The sequence below is a fragment of the Eretmochelys imbricata genome, chromosome 13 (genome assembly GCF_965152235.1).
Source record: "Eretmochelys imbricata isolate rEreImb1 chromosome 13, rEreImb1.hap1, whole genome shotgun sequence".
NCBI lineage: Eukaryota > Metazoa > Chordata > Testudines > Cheloniidae > Eretmochelys > Eretmochelys imbricata.
In genome coordinates this window covers 28,178,802-28,200,022 of record NC_135584.1, presented here as the reverse complement: position 1 = coordinate 28,200,022, position 21,221 = coordinate 28,178,802, and the positions used below count along the sequence as shown (strand labels likewise).

Here is a 21,221-nt window from a genome sequence, read left to right as displayed (position 1 = left end):
GAGCTGGGGGTTGTGTAGCAGGGGCTCTGCGAGGAGATCTGCCCCCTCAGCAGTCATCATGGACCTTGTCGCCGAGACCAGCTTCCAGGTCCAGAGGAGGTCCTGGTAGAAGACCAGCAGCTCAGAGAGGTCTCACAGAAGACCCCCCGGATGAAGAAAAAAGAGCTGCCCATCATATCGGAGCCCTCGGAGGCGGCAGAGGAAGGCGTATGCCAACGTGCTCCATGCTGGACTACCTGCAAAATAAAGTAGTCTCTGCAGGGCCTGGAGACGGAAGACATGGACCTGGCTGCAAAGGCTGAGCAGGCCCTGTCCCCGCTCCTCCACGGGAAGACTCGAAACCCTTGCAGAGACCCAGTGCAGTCCTGGCCCAAAGAACTCCAGAGCTAACCTCTGAAGCCAGGCCAGGATCCCCGGGGCTGGGCTCAAGGTGTTAAGCCAGTGCCAGAGCATGGGCAGAACCAGCTGGTTGAGCACCAGCACCCTCCCACCTTGTTCTGCAGGCACACCAGCTGGGCAGCGTAGGTGCCTGGATTGGGGGGTGAAGGCACACCTACGTGCTGCAGTGACTCTGCAGGGGGCCCCTTTCCCCGAGTTAGTCCCACATCTATGCCTCAGGAGAGGGCCTAAGGGTGCTATGCTGTAGGAGGTCCCGTCATGCCGATGGCACAGAATGGCCACTCGAAACTTGTGTTGTTAATGCAGCGTGGTGGCTCTTGTCACAGAAGTGGGGTGTCGGCTGCCGTGTCCCAGGCACGGTCCAGTGTAGGTAATCACAGTCTGCCTGTGTTAAACTCCCCCTGTCATTTGACTTGGACACAATATTTTTCTTGCCTTCCGAGCTTAGCCTGCTCGGCTATGTTGCTTTTTGATGTAAAACATATACCACACTCCAGCCCAGGGGAGCTGCAATGCAGTGAGTGGCAAAGCAATCTCAATCAGGTTCCCCGGAGAGCCTTTGACCTGGATGATAGAACTGTGAGTAACAATTCATTCCTATTTTAAATCAGATGCACTGGGCAGGTGAAGTGAGCTCTCGCTCCAAACCAAACTGAAAGCTACAAACTGATCAGCATCAGCCTGAAAACGAGTTTCATTTAAGACCAAATACAACAGAAAAACCCTCTGAACGTCCGCAGTGCCGGCTTGTACAGCCCCCCGAACCTTCCAGTTAGTCTCCAGCCACAGACACAAGCGCGGCTATATGTGATGGAACCAGGCCTACTAAAGCGTCACCTCCAGAGTCTGCACTGGCTTCCAGCTCAACTGCTGTGGGCCGAGGGATCGTTCCGCTTGTTCCCTCCAGGTCTCTGGGCCCGTGGGGATGCACCTGCTGTTGGTTGTGTTCTGCAGTGCCCTCTGCAGTGAGGGCAGATGAGGTACAGCCTCTTTCACTGCACAGGCTGGTGAGAGTTGAATTACCTGGAAGCAATGTTGTCTAGTGGCTAGAGCACCAGCCTTGCACTCAGGGTAGCTGGGTTCTCCTCCCAGCTCTGCTGCTGGGTCACCTTGAGCAAATCACATCCCTTTGTAATGCCTCAGTTTCCCAATCTATAAAATGGCAATGATGGCATTACGCTCCTTTGCAGAGCACTTTGAGATCGTCTGAAGGAAAGTGCTACTATTCTGAGCAGTAAGAATAGTACTGTTTTAATGAATCTTCCAATTATTATTTATTAGTAATAGTCAATATGTACCTTGTGATAGAGCCCAAAATACCCAGGTGGGATCAGGGCCCCATTGTGCTGGGTGCTGCACACCCAGAGGACTAAGTCAGTTCCTATCCCGGAGGGCCCAGGATCTAGAGGATGTGAGAGTCTGGGGCAGCATGCAGGACATTCTCATCGCGGGGGGGGGGGGTCGCTGAGGTCAGAAATTCAGACCAGCTGGTCGAGCAATGGCTAAATCTGCCGCTCTCGGCCCTTTCCTCGCCATCCCCCAGCTCAGAGCTATTTTGCAGCCATGCCGATGTCTGTGATTAAGGAATGAGCAAAAAGCTTTGGCACATCTCCCGGAGTTCACTGTGCTCATTCCTGTGTGCTAGGAAAGCCAGAACTACAGGAGACTTTCCCTGCACGACTTGCGTTACTGAAGCTGAGCTGCGTGAGAGTCAATAAAAGGGAGGTTTTTAATGCTGGGAGTCATGGATTGAAGGGGGACCAAGAGGACGGCACAAATGCAGCTAACAAACTTCACAGCCACGTTTGATCTTTTCAAAGCGTCTCCTCTTTTCGGGCTAACACCTCTGATCCATCTGCTCTGGGGAGCTCTCGGTTTGGCCTCAGCCGCTCTGAGGTGCATAGCCGGGGGGTGGAACGTTGGCCACTGTGGATCCTGTCCACATGCAGCGATTAAAGAGGGGTGCGGGGACTTGTGGCCCACAACCCATTTCCCTCCCTGAGTAAATGTTTGGGCTTTATTTATGGCGGTCACAAAGGACACAACAGAAGCCTGTTCTCTGGAGTCAAAGCAAACTCTCCCCTGGATGCCAAAGCCGCAGAGTGGGAGCGGTCTGCACCCAGCCACTGCTGTATCTTGCATTTGCAGCTTCCATTCTGCTGAGCTCAGCACATGGAGTTATTACACACACACACACACACACACACGTTTAATTACACATGCATTTCAGGAGCAAGGATCTGTGCCTTCCCACGCCAGCTATCTTAACCCATTTGTGCTAATCAACGAGCATTACCAGGCATCTCTCTGAGCATTAGCTCCTCACTCACGCCCTTTCTTGGTTGAGATGCCAGCGGTTTGCCACTGCTGGTACAGCACTGAGCAGAATAGGGAAATTTACCCCTGTGCAGGGGAACAGTAGAACATGGACCATGCCCCATTTAACCCTCCTGCACTCACAGCCCCCTCCCATTCCCACCTTCTCCCTGAGCTCCCCACCCAGCCCCAAACATCCCCAGCCTCTCCCTGAGCTCCCTGCCCAGCCCCCCACATTCCCAGGCTCTTCCTGAGCTCCCTGCCCAGCCCCCCAGATTCCCATCCTCTCCCTGAGCTCCCCACCCAGCCCCCCACATTGACAGCCTCTTCCAAAGCTCCCCATCCAGCCCCCCACATTCCCAGCCTCTCCCAGAGCTCCCCACCCAGCCCCCCATATTCCCAGCCTCTCGCAGAGCTCCCCACCCAGCCCCCAAATCCTGGCCTCCCCCAGAGTGCATCCTGCAATCCAGGCTGCTCCGCATGCTCCCTGCCTACCCCACCCCAAATCCCATCCTCTCCCAGACTGCCCCTGAAATCCCAACATCATGTGGAAGAAGCTGTGAGGGAGGCTCGTCTGCTGTGGGCTAAGGGATCGTTCTGCTTGTTCCCTCCAGGTCCCAATGGGGATGCACCCCTGGGCCAGGCGTTCAGACTGCTCTAACCACCGTCAGTACTGGATCCAGCTTTACACCCGTCCACTGCCTCTCCCACACCACCTCCAGCTTGTGCTCTCCTCAACCCTCTTCCTCCGCACAAAGGGGAACAAAGTGGCTCTTTAAAAGCCCTGTTCCCCCACCTGCCCCTTGCCTCCCCCCACTGCTCTCCACCCCCTACAGGGAGAGCTCCCACAAGACTCCAGGGGAGCCCTCCACGCCCCCCAGGGAAGCGCTCAGCTCTCCCTTTGTGGTGGTCCAGTGGTTTACCTCACCTGTTGTCCAGTGCACACCTCACAGGGGAGTTAACCCATGAGCTCTGGGCACAGGTTGCTTTCCTGGGGGGTGGGAAACTCCGGCTCAAACCCCTGCTCTGGCACAGACCCGCAATGGATTCTTTCAATTCACTGAACATGCAAAACAAATTTCAGAACTGGATTCGCCCCAAACCAAATTTGGTTTTTACAAAACTGCCGCCAATCCCAAAAATCAGTGATCACAGGACAGCTTCTGGCTATCATTACCTGGGAAAGGCCCTTCCTGCCATGAGAACCTGGCAGCATCTGCCCCACATCAACTGGTTTTTCCCCCTCTCATTTCTCTCTTGCTGATTTTTTTTAATGCTGAACTCCCTCCTCCGCCTCTTTCCCATGGGTGCACCTGTGTAACTGCCAAGACAACTGTACCCAGTCTGGTGGCATCACCTAGCAAACTGCTGGCATCACCGTACCAGTTGCTCTTTGTCCTTTGTATTCACAGCCTGCTGCCCTCTTATTAAACAGACATTGGCTTGGCAACTGCCTTCTCTTCTGGTTTGCATCCCTTCAGGGAGTGAGACTAGGCTAGGAGCCTGACTGTGTGCAAAGAGCCAGGGATCGCAGAGATGCATCCTGATCACACTGCAGACTGTTCTGTGTCTACAGCCCTTTGATATGAGAAGGATCCTCACGGGAAAAAAGCCTTAGAATGGAACAGGCATCAAATAGAGAAGCCTTTCTATAGACATTTCTCTAGAAGCCTGTGAAATGGCCCTAAAACCCTACAGAACTCAGTAGAGAATGAAATCCTCTCCATGGGTCTCTATTAACCACCCCATAGAATTCCAGTGCAGGGGTAGATGTCTCTCCTCAATTCTGTAAGGTGATCCAGAATAGCTATAGAAAATTGAAACCTTTCTCCAGGTGGTTTGATTCGTCCTCCAGAAGGGGAATGGGGCCTACTGGTTACATGAGAGGACTGGGTGCTAGGTCTCCTGGGCTCTGCAACTGACTCACTGTGAGATCCGGACCAAGTCACCTCATCTTTCTGTGGTTCCGTTTCTCTGTCTGTCAAGCACAACTGGTAAACCCTATGTACAGCACCTCCCAGGGTGCTACAGTGAGGTTTGCAGGGTGCCTGGAGACACTCCCAGTGTACAAGAGCTGTATGTGCAAAGTCTTATTAACTAGAGCTAGATCTGAGCCCTAACAAGCTCTAAGCAGGAAGGCTGGTCTTGTGGTTAGGATACCAGCCTACAACTTAGTTCAATTCCTGGTTGTGCTACTGACCCTCTCTGTGTTCTTGGGCTCGTCACTTAATCGCTCTGCGCCTCAGTTTCCCCATTCTGTAAAGCAAGGATGTACTTCCCTATCACAGGGGTGCCGTGATGATAAACTCATTCATGTTTGTGGGGCACTCGGACCCTGTGGCGAGGGAGATACAAGAGTCCCCAGACAGATAACTGCACCTGAACTTAGGGGAAGGTCAAGTCCAGATCCAAATGCTCTAACTGATCCATCACTCTACAACGAGTCAAACCTCCCCCAGGGATCCAAGCACCGCAAGACTTGATCTGTCTGGTTCAGGCCCATCTCTTTTATTAACCCTGTTCTCAGCACCTATTTTATTATATGTATATGTATCAGTTCTCTTTCACCTTTCAGCCACTAACCAGACCAGTTTCCCATCACCACCACCACGGACTCTGGAACTCACCCCAGTGCCTCCTGTGCCTAGGAAGCCTTGAAATGCGATCTAAGTGATGCATGTTCATTGTGCAGACCCTGAACATTGGGGTGAAAGTCAGTTTGGAAGCAGGGAGGCTCTCCCATAGTCTTGCTGTTGTATTTACAATGATCCTGCCCTGCTCAGAACAGCTGCCAGGAGTTAGGGGAGGAAGGAAGGAGTTTGCCTTTGGTGGAGCTACAGGTCTCCTCCTTTGTACAGCAGATTTTGAATTCACATCACGCCAGAAACCATCTATGAGTTTAGGGCTAATCTGTGAGTAACTGAGTCCCTAGAGAGCCCTGAGCAGGATTCAGAGCTCAGAGGCAAGTGCCTATTTCCAGTCTCCATATACTCCATGGGTATAAAATGGCACAGCTCCATTAAAGTCAATGGAGCAATGCCAATCTACACCAGCTGCGAATACAGCCCCTCCCTTTAAATCCATCCATCGGTGCTAACCTGGGGGATGATACAACAACAGGCGGACGAACCTCTTTTGCCTGTTTCCCCTTCTTTACCACTTCCCAAAAAGAAAAATCAAGCAACAGCTTAAGAACCTCCGGAGACAGCGATCCCGAGGCCTCTCGGGATGTTACATGGGGCCTGTGCTTGCTAGGCATTCAACCCATGTGTTGGTCAATAAAAACAATCAAATGCTGTCTCTCCTCGTTATCTGTCTGACAGCTGATAATTCTGTTAGAGTGCAGGCTGGGTGTGAGAAACAAACCCAGCCCCCCATGTGAAGCATGAGGCCTTCCTTGCTGTGAGCCACTGCAGGGATGAAATCCGACAGGTGAAATGATAACCTGCCATCCTATTGCAGTTAGATTCCTTGAGAACAAAGCACACTAATAATAGGAACCCTAATTAGTGCTGTCTTGATGTCTTCAAATGGCCTAGAGAATGGCAATCGCAGCCCGAATTAGCCCCTGGCTAGGCAGTTAGCAAGTGCGTTTTTTCCATTTTGTAAGATTCTATTTTAAGTGCTGTGGGCGGGACGGGGGTTGTTAAAGGAAGTTACTTTTTTAAATTAAATTCCTGAAGCTGGTATATTTTTCCCCTTTAAAAATAACTGTTTGGTTTGAATACTCAGCCTTTTTCACCAGTAGGGGCCTAATCCTGCTGCCTTTCCTCATGCAAGGTGGTGCCCTCACTTCATGCATGGGTGAGAGAGGCTCACCTGAGTAAGACTTGCAGGACTGGGCCCTAGCTGAGACCGAGTGAAAGACCTGGTGCTATGGGAGCGGCACTTCGTTTGCAGGGCTGGTAATGACCTCAGCTCCTGGACTCTGAGTAATGTCACATATGACACACAACACGGTGGGAAGCACGACTTGGCTGCTGTTTGCCCGACTGTAGAAGGGGTATAAGAGGTCATGTGACATGTCAAAGGTCACACAGCGCGTCAGGGGAAGAGCAGGAGTAGAGCCCCAACACCCTGACCTATCGCATGGCTGTACTAACCCGATGGCTCACCATAGTGGCTCTGGATCAATGTTTCCCATCATCAGTCTGTTATGTCCCAGCCAGAGGCAGATTAAGGGTTCGTGAGGCCCTGGGCCAGAGCAAGTGGGGACTCCCTCCCAACTCCTTCCACCTGCAGTTCTGCCCCCGTTCCGCCCATTCTGCCTGTGGCCCCACCCACAACCCCACCACATTCTTCCCATTCCCCCGTGGCCCCGCCTGTTCCATCCACGGTCCGCCCCATTGCACCCCCCCCCCACTGTAGCCCCCACAACCCGTTTGCTCCTTTCTCTCCCCCGCCCCTGCGGCCCTAAGACTGGAGAAGCTCTGTACCCCGACCATGGCCCTGGGGAGTGAGAGCTCCTCGAGGCCATGACAGGGAGCCAGAACTCATCCAGTCCCCTGCACCTGGGATCCGTGTGCTGGGGTTTGCCCCGCCTACCCGTGATTGAAAATTACAATCCCCAAAGCAGCTCCCCATTCTGAGACCTCCCTGTGTGCTTCATTGACTCTCTCCCCAGACACTTTAATTCTCCTGTGTTTAACCCAAAGCACACAATCATCCACAACGTGACCCCTATTCATTTGGGGGAGAGCCCCAGCCTGCTCTTCCTCCTTCCCTCTTTGTACGGTCCAGGTGCTTTCCCTTAAGCCTAAGTGAGCAGCAGGTAATCAGTCACAGGTGCACTGGACCCCTGCCCCCTCTTAAAGGGGCCCATCATCCTGTAATAGGACCATGTATTTTGAGAGATAGTCTCCCTTAGATGCTTTTGCTGCTGCCTTCACTCAAAGCAGGTAATGCTGAGTCTCCCTCCAGAGCCGCTATCTGGTACTTTTCACCGCCAGCCACAGCCCCGGTCCCTGCGTTGAGAAGCTGTCAATTGAATAGACTAAAGATGCTGAAGGGGAGAGAGCAAGTGCTGAAGCAACAGCCATTTCTTTGTTAAGCTCCCTATGAATTTATTCAGTGCCTTGGGAGCTCCTCCGCTGCCACAGGGCGAGATAACATCCTCAACTCCTGGACTCTCAGGTGTGATCCCTCCAGGGAATGAAAAGAGGAACTCACATTTCTGCAAGGCAACATCCCAGAGTCTGACAAAGAGCCAGAGAGTGAGACTGAGAAGCACAGAAAGGAAAATCTCTGACTTAATCATAACAACAGAGAGGTCAGGGCCGATTCTGGCGGAGTGGGTGGAAGATAAGCCAGCCTTAACAATCCAGGTTTAGATCCGATGGACAATGAACAGAGGGGCAGGGAGAGAACAAGGAAAGGATTTCAAGGAAAGCAGCAGCCTTGGCATAACTTTGGTACAGTGGCTGAGGAGCACAGCTCTACCCACCCCATGGGGCCTGGGCTCATTAGTTTGTCTTCTGGTTGTAAAGTAGGCCTGGGAGAGCACCAGGCAGGCACTACAATGATTTTCTCTGAAGGGTCAGGAAAGTGACTAAACTGGCACCATCTTGCTCAAGTGAACTGCTCCCCATGTGCACTCAGAGTCAAGTGACCTGATGAATTAGGGAGCAAAGGAGGTTTTTAGTGCCATCTGTTTCCTTCCTGCCCTGGGACAGTGAGCTGGATTCTATTCACGCTCTCACATTTTCAGCAGAATTGCGCTGAATGCAGAACCTTTATCATTAACAACAATGCATGAACTCGGCTGGATTCTCAGATCCCAGGGCTGGCAGTCACAACAGGGTGAGATTTCACACAGAATCCTAGTGCTGAAGCGCTGGAGTGCAGAAAAGTCTCCCAGGCACTGGAGATGTTCAGAAGTGGAAATATACTGGAATAAAAACACTGTACTTCAAACTCAATCAGTTCCTTTATCCAAAGATCAGAAAGGGCTTTCCAAAAATAAATAAAATGATCCTTGAAACCTCTCTGTACGTCATAGGCTTCAGTGCTGTCCATACTTGGGTGGAGGGACGGGGCGGAAGAGAAGTTCCCAACTCCCCACACTTGAAGAAAAGGAGAGAACAGAGTTGCGAGCACACAGATCCTCTCCCCTCCCCCTATGAGGAGTTCATAGGTGTAAAACTTCTGGCAAGGATTCACATGAGGCTAGGACACGATCTTTACGTTGGGTGCAATCTTCCAAAGTGCCCTAGGAAAGTCACTTCTAGGGGCTGCTAAGGAGCTGTGGAAAATCCCACCCATTGTGCAGAACACTGGGCATTCAAGAAACCAGAATTCAAAAGCAGTGAGGAAAACAGGCTGCTGCCTTAATGAATCTCCCTGTTGATAAACGGGCAGAACATGCTGAGGGAAAGGTCACCTGGGAAAATTACAGAAAAGGAGGAACAGGGAAAAGATTAGAAAAAAACCTCCCTGGCTGTCCTGTATGGACATCCCATCTGCTATTGCTGTGCACGATTTGAGTGGGGCGTCTCTGCCACCACACCAGCTGGAAGGTTCTGCTGTCTCAGCATAAACATGCCAAACACTTCAAAGCCTATGGCTGTGAGAGAAAGGCTTTCTTCTGTCTTTCGGAGGCTATTAGCAAAAGCTGAGCCTCCAGCACAGTGCCACCTTTCACCTCTTTCCTGAGAAGACTTGGATTTCTCTGATCTACAAAGGGAATCCCAGGACTGTCTGAAGACTGACCTCAGGGTGCAGCGATGATCAAGAACAGTGATTCTGTAAACATGGCTCGTTCCTGCACGGCTCTGCTCCCCTGCGGCATGTGAGGCTGATCTGTTCAGGCTATTGACAAAGAGCCGTCAACCATGTGCAGCCACACATCTGGGCCGGGGATCCTCCCTGTACAGAAGAGCTCAGCTCCCACAGAGGATCCCAAATTAGTGCCCTGATTTTCCAAAAAGCGGAGCAGTGGCGGGCTGAACTCCTTTGGAAATCTGGCTCCAACTCTGAGTGCAGAGCTCCTGCAAGTCTGGTCAGGGGTCTTGTGAAAACTTAGCCCATGGTTTGTAAAGGTTGTTGAGTGTCTTGGAAACCTCAGGGATCTGTGAAAGCCACGTCTATCCAGGTCACTGTCACAGGGTGGGATGGCTCTTTAAGGGCGGTGGGCTCGACACCACCTGTGACTGATCAGCTGCCTCCCAAGTGATGGGTGGTGCGTGGGATAGTCTGCAGGCCTCCTGGGTCCAGATCCTCGAAGATATTTAGGTGCCTGAATCAGACAGAACAGGGACTTGATCCTGAGTCTCCCACAGCCCAGCTGGGTACCCTAATCACTGGGCTACTGGCTATTCTACAGTGAGGGGCTCTCTGCAAAAAATGTCACAAGGTCTCGGTTTCATCCTGATGTGGAATAAAACCATTCTGAATAAAACTCACACTGTTCCATGAACTGGAAATCTTGGTTTCCATCCAGCCCATGAGGGGAGTGCCCAGCCTGGACTGCTTGCACTGGGGCAGCTCAGCAGGGTTCAGAAGAGGATTAGATGTTCCTGGGGACAATGAGACCATTCCAAGTGACATCTGATAGGATGCAAGGAACTCCCCTTCCCTCAATCCCCAGTGTAGGGTGTGGCCAGTCCCACTGGGGAGAGCAGTCCCTGCTCCTGCCTAGTCATCCTAGAGCTGTCTAAGGGTATGTCTGTGCTCACCTGGGAGCATGGTTCCCAGCTCAGGTAGACACGGGCCAGCTCTGCTCAAGCTAGTGCACTAATAGTAGTGTAGCTGGGGGTAGCTGCCTGCGCAGAAGCCCGCCTGGACCTCCTGGCTACATGCCATCTACCCATGCTGGGAATCACGCTCCTATCTGCAGAGCAGACATATCCTAAAGGGGGCATGGTGAGGCTAGGATGAAGCACTTGCCTCTGCCTCTCTCTGCACCAGAGGGCAGAGGCTGGTCTAGAGGAGGAACCTCTCTGCAATGGTGGCAGGGGGCTTGCTTGGCTGGCTCAGTCAGATCCTCTGGAGGGCTCCGGCCGCTGCCCAGCCCCTCGTCCACCCTTCCCAGGGTACGGGCCAGAATCCAGCCCTTAGGAGTGGGTTGTGAGGACGTATTTATGTGAGACACGCTGCTGGGGCCAGGGGACAGAATGGAAACCTAGCCACGCAGACTTGGGAATGACTCCAGCCTTTCTGCCGTGGGTGCACTCTGCCTGCACAATGCCTCTGGGTTATGGGCTGGCGCAGGACCCCAGAGTACATCAGCCTTAGCAGCCCAGAGAGAGGCCTGCCAGGGTCAGGTTAAACGGGCCTGCTGCCTGTTGGCATGCGTTCCTCACCTCGAGCTCAGCATGCCGCACTGGAACGAGCTCCAACAACCCACCCACAAACATGGACATTTAGATCCAATTTAAACAGTAAACCCCCTCTTTATTTCCCTGTCCCTTGGCAGCCCTGCACCTTCTCCAGCCTCCCTTGCTATTGCATGGCACCACCTACTGCCAGCTCCCCCTACCAGCATGCAGCTGGCATCCTCTCCGGTGCCAAGAGTGGCCTGCTTTCTTCTCCCACGCCCATCCCAGAATTGCTGGCCTTTAAACTCCCGGCTGGACGCACGGATGACCTGGGCTTCCTGGGGGCGTGAAGCCACCACGCTGCCAGCTCCGAGCCAGCATGTCCTCAGCTGAGCTCATGGACGGTTTGTCGTTGCCTTTTGTGTTGGCCGCAACTGGCTCATTTTTAAAATCCCTTCAGTTAGGTGCAGGGGGCAGGGGAGGGAGCAAACAGGGACGCCTGGATTAATGTCACTCCCCGAGATGCCTGTGGCATCAAGCAGCTTCCTCCAGCAGCTTTCTGACTGGAATAAACCAAGCAAACGGGAGAGGATTTCTTACACTGCAAGCCCCTCAGGGCAGAAGCTATAGCTACCTACACGTCTGTTCAACTGCCTGGCGGGAGGACACCCCGCTCCCCAGTGGGACCTCTGGGCACCCCCGGAATGTGCTATTAAAGAACAGCAGTGGGGTCGCACTAACTATGAGCTCTGGCTGTTACTGAGCTGGCTGGATAAATCCTGCTCTCAGTCTGACCCTCTGCACTGCTGGCAGCTCTCCCAGGATGACTGCTTCCTCCTGGCCATGCCAGGCCTCTGGACCCAGGAGCACACAGCCTGCAGAGCAGCCAGTCTGACCCTTGTTATTTATGTCACTAAGAATCTAAGCTGGGTGCAGTGGGGTGAGCTGTCAAGGGGTGAGCCAGAGGAGGTGGGTGAGCCAGCGGGGGATGGGGGGAGACAGCAGGGGGTAGGGGGAGACAGCAGGGGGTAGGGGGAGACAGCGGGGGATAGCGGGGAGACAGCAGGGGGTAGGGTGAGCCAGTGGGGGATGGGGAGGAGACAGCAGGTGGTAGGGGGAGCCAGCGGGGGATAGCGGGGAGACAGCAGGGGGTAGGGGGAGCCAGCGGGGAATGGGGGGGGAGACAGCAGGGGGTAGGGGGAGCCAGCGGGCAGTGGGTGGCAAGCTGGCAGCGGGAAGCTGTCAGGAGGCTCTGGTGCCTAGCGTTCTGCACGTCTGCCAAGGCCATTCAATGGATGAACGTCAGCGGGGAAGGCTACTTCGGTGCTTTGGGCGGCCTGCATGTCTCAGGTGATGGATAACGACTGGTGCGGTAGGGGGTGTCTCATCTCTAAATCCTCTCTCCCTCCCTTGCCTTCCTTCCTCTTCCACTCCCTGTTTTTGACCCCTCTTTTCAAGTCTGCTCTCTCTTCTCCTCGCTCCTTTCTCCTCTCGCCCTTGCCCTCTAGTACCTTTACAGGGGAAAGCACAGAGGAGCCAGCCTAGCGCGCTGCACAAGCCCTGTGCTCTCTCTCTCTGTGTCTAAGGAATCCAATATCCTGGTGTGGCTTTCAGGCCTCTGATGCTTCAGCAGACTCTACATCCACCGTCCCTCCATCCACTGTCTGCCCCCCCTCGTCTGCCCACCCCTCTGTCCTGGGGTCTCACTTCTCTAACGGGCACCATCAGGCTCACAACAAAGGAGCCTGCCAGATACACTGCAGGCTGCAGTCGCTTGCTGAAGTGGCAAACAGTTCCTCGCAGGGCCCCACTGTGCTAGAGCCATGAACACAGACCTGGCCAAGGCTCCGGGCAGGCCGAAGCAGCCGGAGCCTTCTGTCACCTGCCTTTCCGAAATCCTCTCTGCTTTCTCTGACCTCCACCTCCATCCTTCCCCAGCACGGCCTACAGGAAGGAACATCAGGTGTATCTATCTTCAGCGGCACCTGGGCTAAGCCTGCCCTCCAGGCCTCAATGCGCCTGCCGCAGGGAAACGATAAGAATTTTCACCCACGCAGGATGGAGCTCAGGGTGTCACTTCAAGGACGGATGGAGGGTAACGCCCTTTCAGTCCCAGAGATAATAAAGGGGGGCTCTTTATTTTCAATCTTCTGTAATCTCGGAGACCGATATGTCCAGTGGCTAAGAGCAAGTGAGTGGGAGGCAGACTCCTCATTTTGTGTGTGTGTGTGTGAGAACTATATTGATTTCAAAGGTGCTGGGAAGCCTTAGAGACTAATGGCCTCTGTTTAAACCTGGTATAGTCCACAGTGGATCAGGTTTCCACAGGCTGCCTTTCCGTGGGCCTCAGTCCTGACCTGGAGGAACTAATCTATGGCTGATAGGACAGTTCCTTCTCTATGAACCCGTTCAGTCCTTGGCGCCTCTGTTGAGACTGCATGCAAACAGGGTGTTAATTAGCACCAGCTGGAGTGGTGGGGGTTGTAACACAGAGAGAAGGAGACTACGATTTCTGGGTCCAACTCCAGGGACAGCTAATGACTCCTGGCTGTCCTGGGCCAAATCAGGGTGTCCTTGGGCAAGTCATTTAAGGATCCATGTTCAAAGGCCATTCTCCACATGCACGTGCATGCAGCCACACCTGGCAGGTGCAGACACCTCCTGTGTGCATTGCCAGTCACTAGTCTAAGACCTCTGAGGGCACAGGTGTGTGGATCTGCACTACAGGGATCAGCCGACTGAAAGCATGTGCACGCAGGTTAGAATTTTTAAAGCACGCATCTGCTTGCATGCAGACATGTGGGAACAAACAAGCAGAGACCCTTTATAAACACATCCCTTAAAATCCCTGTGCATTGCCTTCCCCATCTGTAAAACAGGGATAATTACAGTTACACTTAGCTACCCAGCACCGTTGTGTGTCTCAATCTACCCCAGGGGTAGGTCGTGATACTCATTTAACTGATGTTTGTAAAGTGTTGGAGACGCACCGTGAGAGGTGGCTCTAGACTAGCAGTGTATTAACACGTACCTCTCATGTGTAACACGCTCTTGCTTATCATTCCAGATGCAGACATGTATTGATCTGTGAGGCTGGCAGTGGAGGAGACATGGAAGGAAGCAGGCTCTTGCTCACAGCCAAGCTCAGCGAAGCTGTTTGGAAGCTGTCCAGTTACTCAGTGCTGAAAGTGGAAGTTTTAAAATCCTCCCACCTGACTCTGGGACTAACCTATGAGCAGAGAAACCAAACAGAAGGTCCAAGGGAAGCTGTGAGAACAAGGGCAGCCATTGGATGCTTCTAGGATTGGTGGTAACAAGATTCGTGCCTCGGGGGTTAATTGTGCTAATGGTGCTCTGATGAACTGGTTTGGTAATAAAGCAGCTGCCCAGAGGATTTTTACTGGCATGCAGCATTCACCAGCCAGACCATTCTTTTCAAGTGGGGCTCTACCTGCTCCATCCAGCTGAACATTTCGTGCAGTCATTGACGCTGGCTCGACAGTCCTACGGACTGAAATCCTCCAGTGACAGAATAGGTCCACAGGCCTCACACCCCACAACCGTGAGCTGAAAGGGCTAGGGGCAGAGAGGTCTTTCTTTTGCACAATGCATCCTTAGCCTCCCCAGTGAAACTGCCAATTAGCATCAGTTTGGGCATCTTTGCTGTTTGCCCAAGTCTGCTGAGAACTGGACTGTCTTGCAAACTCATGATACCTAAGCTCTTAAGGAGGCATGAAAAGCGAGTTACTATGCTCACCCCAGTTGAATAGGAGCTGGATTTAGAGACAAGAAGTTCCTTGTCACATTATCACTTCCCTTAGTTCAGTTCCCCCTTTATTCCTTGGGAAGCTCCTCCAGCCAGAGCCAGGTCAGAGATGTGGCTCAGGTTTCCGTACAATCTTCCCTTATGGGAAGCTCAGCTACAAATGCCGCACTGCAAGAACTCCGGATGTCGGATAGGGCAGGGAGGTACGCGAGGTGCAAAATGAGTTGGGAAGCAATGGGCCAAGCTACTGCCCCAGCACTGGCTGAGATCTCTCGTTCTGATTCTAATCACGCCAGCCTTCTCTGGAACACACAGGTTGTTCTGAAACAAACATACAGGACAGAGCTCTGCCCTGATGCCCAGGCAGAGAAGGAAAGTGCAGGAGTCCAGGGGTGACCCACCCATCTCTCAGCTGCTTTAGAGATGAGGTGAAGGGGAAGGCACAGAGAGGGTTGAAAGCCGCAAAGCAAGGTGACTGGTGCTTGGATCACCTGTGCTGCGGGAGTGCAGCTCCTGCTCCTTAAGAGGACGCTCTGTGCACTCTGTCTAGGTAAAGCCCCATTACTGCAGTAGCTGAGTGCCTCACGGTCCCCAATAGATCTATCCTCACAACACCCCGTGAGGTAAGGCAGAGCTATTATCCCTATTATATGGAGGGGAAACTGAGGCACAGAGACTAAGTGATTTACTCAAGGTCACACAGGCAGTCTGTGGCAGAGCTGGGAATTGAACCTTGGTCTTGGTTAGAGCCCTAAGCACTGGAACCTCCTTCCTCTCCAAGTCACTGCAATGTGGGAGGGGACAGCCATGACCCCCTCCTTCTGCCTATCCTTTCTGGTGTAGTTAACACTTTGCAGTCCTGTATTTAGGGGAGTGCAAGGGCTGCAATTGCGGCCAGCCCCTGCCTGGGAGAAACAAGGGGGAAGCCATCACCTGCACAGGCACAACCTGGCCAATATTTAGCAAGTGCTAATGCAAACCACAGCAAAATGGATGAAGAAGTGAAAAATACACTCCCAGGTGGGCAGCTATTGAGTGCTTGCTGCTGGGGAGCAGTGAGCAGAGAGGAAGGGAACTCCTATGGCTTCCTTCTGCAAACATACCACTGCCTTGGGATGGTCCTGAGTTATGCCTCAGACATTCCCCTCGCCCCTCCCTGTGACTGTCCCCAGGACAGAAACTGCAAACACAGGCTCTCACAGCTGTAAAGTCAGGGGCCACTTACCAGCTGTGCAGCCTCGGCCCTGATTTTCCCATCCCAATCTCAACCCTCTGTAGGGCCCGACTCCACCACCCTTACTCAGGGTGCATAGCCACTCACTACACAAATAGCCCCACCGAAGCTGATGGTTGGCACAGCAAGCTGCCATTCAAAGTCAACCTGCAGTGACGATGGCTTTGAGATGAGCAGCTAGGCGTACTCAGGCTGGGCCTCTCCATCGGCACCCTGTTGCTGGGCAGCAGTCGCTGCTCCTGGCCCCTCTGACTCCTGACGAGCCAAATGGTGTGAAATGATCACATTCGGCAGCGCAGCCCAGGAAGCGGAGCAGCCATGCAAGGATGGGGAGTTCTGTGGGGGTTCTTCTCCCAGGAACTGAGGGCTGGGGGGACAGGAACCAAAGGAGAAGGGCACAGAGAGAGTGGGGCTGCTGCCTGCACAGACCCACTGGCCACAAACCCCCAGTGGGGTTTAAATCCACATCCGGCACCCTGCCTGTGGGTGGAGGGAGGATGACATCCCCCATGCAACCCAAGTTGACTTGTGCTTTGCACAGGAACTGAGGATTTCACCCTAAAAGCTGCCCAGATGCTCTTGGCCTAGCAAAAGGGTACCCAGACTTCAGTCTCAGAGGCACACCTAAATTACTTCCCTCGGAGACTACTCTTCCCAACATGCAATGCTCCACCTTGAGACGAGCACCCTTGCTACTGAGATCAAGATTGAGCACTGCATGCTGGGATCTGCCACGTCCATAAGAGGACTTCTATATTAAAGAAAGCCATGGATGGTATAAGTCACTGGGCCACACCTGGTCTTTGAGGTGTCTGTCAGACACCCGTACCTGAGCAAATAGGATTGATTTCAACTGGTTCATGACATGTTTAGAATAGGGGGTGTAATTCCAGCGGATAAAACAGACAGCATGTCAATATTTTAGCATCTAGATTAGACAAGCACTAGTGGGTGTCACTTTTAAACAGTTGCACTTGACAATTCTCACAATTTTATCATGAGTCTCACACTATTTGGTGCTTTCCTTAAAGCCCCAGCTTCTGGAGTCATGTGACTACATGAGAATCTCAGCTCTTTTTAAAGTGAGTTTCTTGCCCACATGGTTGCAGAGAAAAGCTTGAAAACATGATCCCTAAAGGATCTGAAACCAGAATACAAACTAAAAATGACCCAATATTTATTATCATTATTTATATATGATATTTGGAGATCTGACTCATGATTATTTTTAAACACTTGGGACTGTCAGGACTGCTGTCTACTGCTCTCTGCCACTTTATTTCTCTCTGAAATAGGGCCAGATTTTCAAAGTTCAGCACGGACAGTTACATGCAGGTATTTACATATGGTAACTCATGTGATTCTATACAGGCTTGTACACTGTGCCCATCTCAAGGGTACCTGAGCACCAACCTCCCACATGTGGTCACCTGACACGGGAAGTTAGACACCTGCAAATATATGTGCGCAGCTGCAAACACCTAACGTTGCAAATCAACTGCAAAGGCTGGAATTTGCAAAGAAGCCCTGGGAATCGGGCACTCAGCTGACCTGGGATTTGGGCACCCAATTCTCTTAGGGTCCATTGCAAATCCCAGCCCAAATGTCTACTCTACTCTTAGCCAGAAACTTAGCTGCTCCTGTCACAACAGACATACTGACCCTGCTCCCAGTGTAATAACACCTCCTCAGCCCTGTCTATCCTCCGTTTAGAGTTTTCAAAGCAAAATCCTGCAGATTTATTTACTGGTGCAAACAGGAACAGTTTATTTGATCAGACGTCACTGGTTCTGGATGAGCCATGCTGATTAACTGTGCTCCAGACCCAGCAGTGCTCCAAAGACCTGCAAGTCATGCTCCTCCTGTTGGACTCTGTCCCTGGTGGTTACCTTGGCTATAAATTGCCTCAGGGAAGGGCCGAAGCTTCGATTTCATTTCCATCTGTCAGCATTAAACCCTCCCCCTAGCTACTGGGCCACCCCACCACCAGCTTGATTTCAGTCCGAGGAAGGGCTCCTCACTTGCTCGGAAAGGGGAGGAGGAGAGAGGTGGCCTCTGCCTGAAACAGGAGTGACCAGCACTTTGACATCCAGGCAAAGAGCTGGGAGCTGAAATGCTGCTTGTCTGAAAATGAAAAAATCAATCCAAACCCATAACTGGGGCTGGTACTTCAGTTACATCTTCCAGAGCGATGTCTCTTGTTGGTGACTCAGTTGCACAAAGCCCAGCGGGTGACCGTGTAGCCACAGGCAGAGGGCCACAGGAGGCCACATTTCTAAGAGTCAGCTGGGCACATTTGACTCTGGGGGTACCCGTCAGACCCTCTGGAGGAGAGAATGCCTTGGGCAGTGGTTTCCACAGCTCCAAGCTACTGTCTAAGTAGGAAGCAGTTCCACAGCATACACAATTCAAGAGAAAGTACTGAGGACTAAGATCCATGAGCCAAAAGGAACAATAGCCAATTGGCTGTTTGTTCCTAAAGGCTTTTGCTCTTGTGAGCAGTGGAGGCTGAACTGGCAAAGCCTGGGTGTGAAGGTATGGAGACCTCTCACAAGGAGCCAGAGAGCTCCAGCATCTGGCTTCATAAACATTTCATACAATTCACTTTTGTACCATTAGCCACAGGGGTTTCCGTTAATGTCTCTCCGGTACACTCAGGGGAGCAGAGCATCACGCACAATGGGCTCTTTGCTTTGAATGTCAAGATGAAAGATATCAACAGAAAGTTCTCCACTGCAGGTACAGCTGCAGGAAGCCCAAACAGCTGCTCTTAGCCAGCTCCTAGCATCGGAGGGCTGCCTGGAAGCCTTAAGTCAGATCATTACTTCAAAGCTGCTTTTAACTCTTAGTTTCTGAGGGAGAGGCAGGGCACACAATGATCAGACAATACCCACAACTCTGCAGTAAACACAGCACGTTAAAAACAAAGACACTTTCAAATGTTTCCCAGCTGGCAGTCCTCTTTGGAGCTGGACTCGAAAACCCTTCATCACCCACATTAAGTGTGTAACTGCCAGCTACAATAAACCTTTGTTAACATAGATTTCCCGGCTGAGATTTTAAACCATGCTCTGGTGACTTTTACCTCCGGAGCAGCTGTAGGTTTAGTTACATTACACAATTCAGTTTGGGGCTCAAGCTTCCAAACTGGTCATGAAAATTGACCAGCCCAAAAAACCAAAATCTGCTTCCCTCCTCCCAGGCTACCGATTGAAAAAGAAACACGTACTATTCTACTTGCAGGACAATGAAGAAAAACAACACCCCCCCCCCCGCAAAGCTTGCCCTCAAATGGAGGAGTTAGTAGCATTTTGCAAAGTTGGGGGATGAAATAGGCGTGTGTATTGTTAGGGAACAATGCTAGGAATTGCTCATTGTTCCGTAGGAGAAAGCAAGGATTTCCCCATTCTTTCCCAGTCCAAATGATGGCACTGCACATTATGGACAAATTTTCAACCCCGGGCACCTAGCTCATGGACGCAAAACGTGGGGATGCAAAGACACAATTCTCTGTCCTTTGTACTCACACACCTGTTCTGCCCACACCACTGCCTGCTTGTGCCCCTGAAGGCAGATTTTGCAGGTGCCCCTTGGTCACAGGTCGTTGACGGTGCGCATCATGGTGGGTGTGAGCGGGCAGACACACACACACACACACACACACGGGTCACAGCAACTAAACCAGCATCTTCCCCCGCAGGGTCCTGCCCGGGGGCAGCCCCGGTCAGAAGTCTCCATTGCGGGGCATTCCACCTGCCCTGTGGGACCCCGCCAGCTCCCAGCCCAGCCCAGTGCCCGCCGCCGGCCGCCGGCCGCCGGCTCCCGGCTGCGGCTCGCCTGGGCTTGAGCCCCCCGGACCTGGGGGCCGCGGGGAGGGACCGTGACGCTGCTTGCCCGCTCGCCCCGCTCCGCGCACAGGGGGGACGCGCCCCGCGCCGACTTACATCGAGGAGGAGGGAGAGCCCCTGGCCGCGGGGCTGCGGGGGCCGCCCGGCGCCGGGGGTGGGCTCGGCAGACAGCCGGCACATAGTCAGCATCTCCGCGCAGGCCAGCATCGCCCCCGGCCGGTCCAGCGGGGGCTGGAGCCTGCGACGGCGCCTTCGGCGGGAGTCTCCGGCGGCCGGCCCCGGGGCTGCTGCGCTGGGGCTGGGGCTCAGCAAGTCCCTGGCGCTCCCAGATGCTCCGGCCGCTGCCAGCCTCCAGCGGGCAACTTTCCCCGCCCGCCTCCACGCCCGCCTGATTGGCCGCGAGCGGGGATCGGGTCACGCCAGCCAGCTGCTCCGCTCCGCTCCGCGGCGCGCCGCTCGCCGGGAGCCCCCGGCCGCGGGCTGCTGCCAGGCCCCCCCCGCGGAACCGCTGCCTTCGGTGGGGAGCCCGCCCTTCCCCGGAGTGCCGCGGGGATGGCCCCAGCCTCAGAGGGGCTAGCCACGGAGCAGGCCCCGGCTCGTCACCACCTTAGCACGGGCCCCGAACGCCGCGCCCCCGGGGGTGCGGGGACAGAAAACAAGGGACAGGGCGGCAAGCTGGCCCGGCGAGGCCTGGACCCCCGCCCTGCGGTCAAGGAGAGAAGCCGTTTGCACGCTGAACACCGGCACCAGGGCAGCACAAGCAGCTGGGCAAGAGCGGCGCAGTGGAGGCGGCCAGGCGGGCGAGGGGGGCGGTGCAGCAGGACCCCAAATCTTGTGTTAAAGGCCTGAAACGTCTACGGCCAAATGCAACCAACTCCTATAGCTTCTGCGCCTGGGACCTGCCATCTCTCCTTTGGCCCCTTTGCTGGAAGGATCCTAAGTTCCTCCTAAGACGTAGGCACTAGGCCCTTTTGCTAAAGGGGCATGGATTTGGCAGCTTTGCGTGTTGCACTAAATAACCGCTTGGACTTGTTTCCAAGAATCCGTCATGAAACGTAGAAAAAAGCCAGCCCAGCGCCAGGGCTCCCAAGGGCAGCCTAACCTGCAGCCAGAGAGCCCCCTGCACCAGCCCCCCCTTCCGCAGCAAAACCAAGCCTCTAAGTAGAGCTCCCGAAGACAACCAAGTTTGAGAGAAATGTGAGGTGCAAATAAACCAAGGCGTTCCAAAGAGCGGTGTTAAAATGCTAAACAATTGGCAAATGGGAAAATTAACAGTTAGTGCAAACCCTCAGGAAACCTGGAAATCCCCCCCAGTCTTAACTTTGCCCCATCATTCCTGCTTCTCCTCCCCCTCACAGAGCAGAGCCCCACAAGTCTCCACCTAGCTTGTGTAAATTATTACA

General features: G+C 53.4%; 1 protein-coding gene across 1 annotated transcript in view; it reads right to left on the bottom strand.

Annotated features, from left to right (window-relative positions):
- The window catches only part of NECAB3 (N-terminal EF-hand calcium binding protein 3), a 108,283-nt gene extending 88,258 nt beyond the window's left edge, over nt 1-20,025 (bottom strand). Inside the window, exon 1 of the mRNA XM_077832281.1 lies at nt 19,915-20,025. Coding sequence (XP_077688407.1) covers nt 19,915-20,025 — 111 coding nt within the window. The remainder of the gene's footprint in view (nt 1-19,914) is intronic.
- Nucleotides 20,026-21,221: the final 1,196 nt, after the last annotated feature.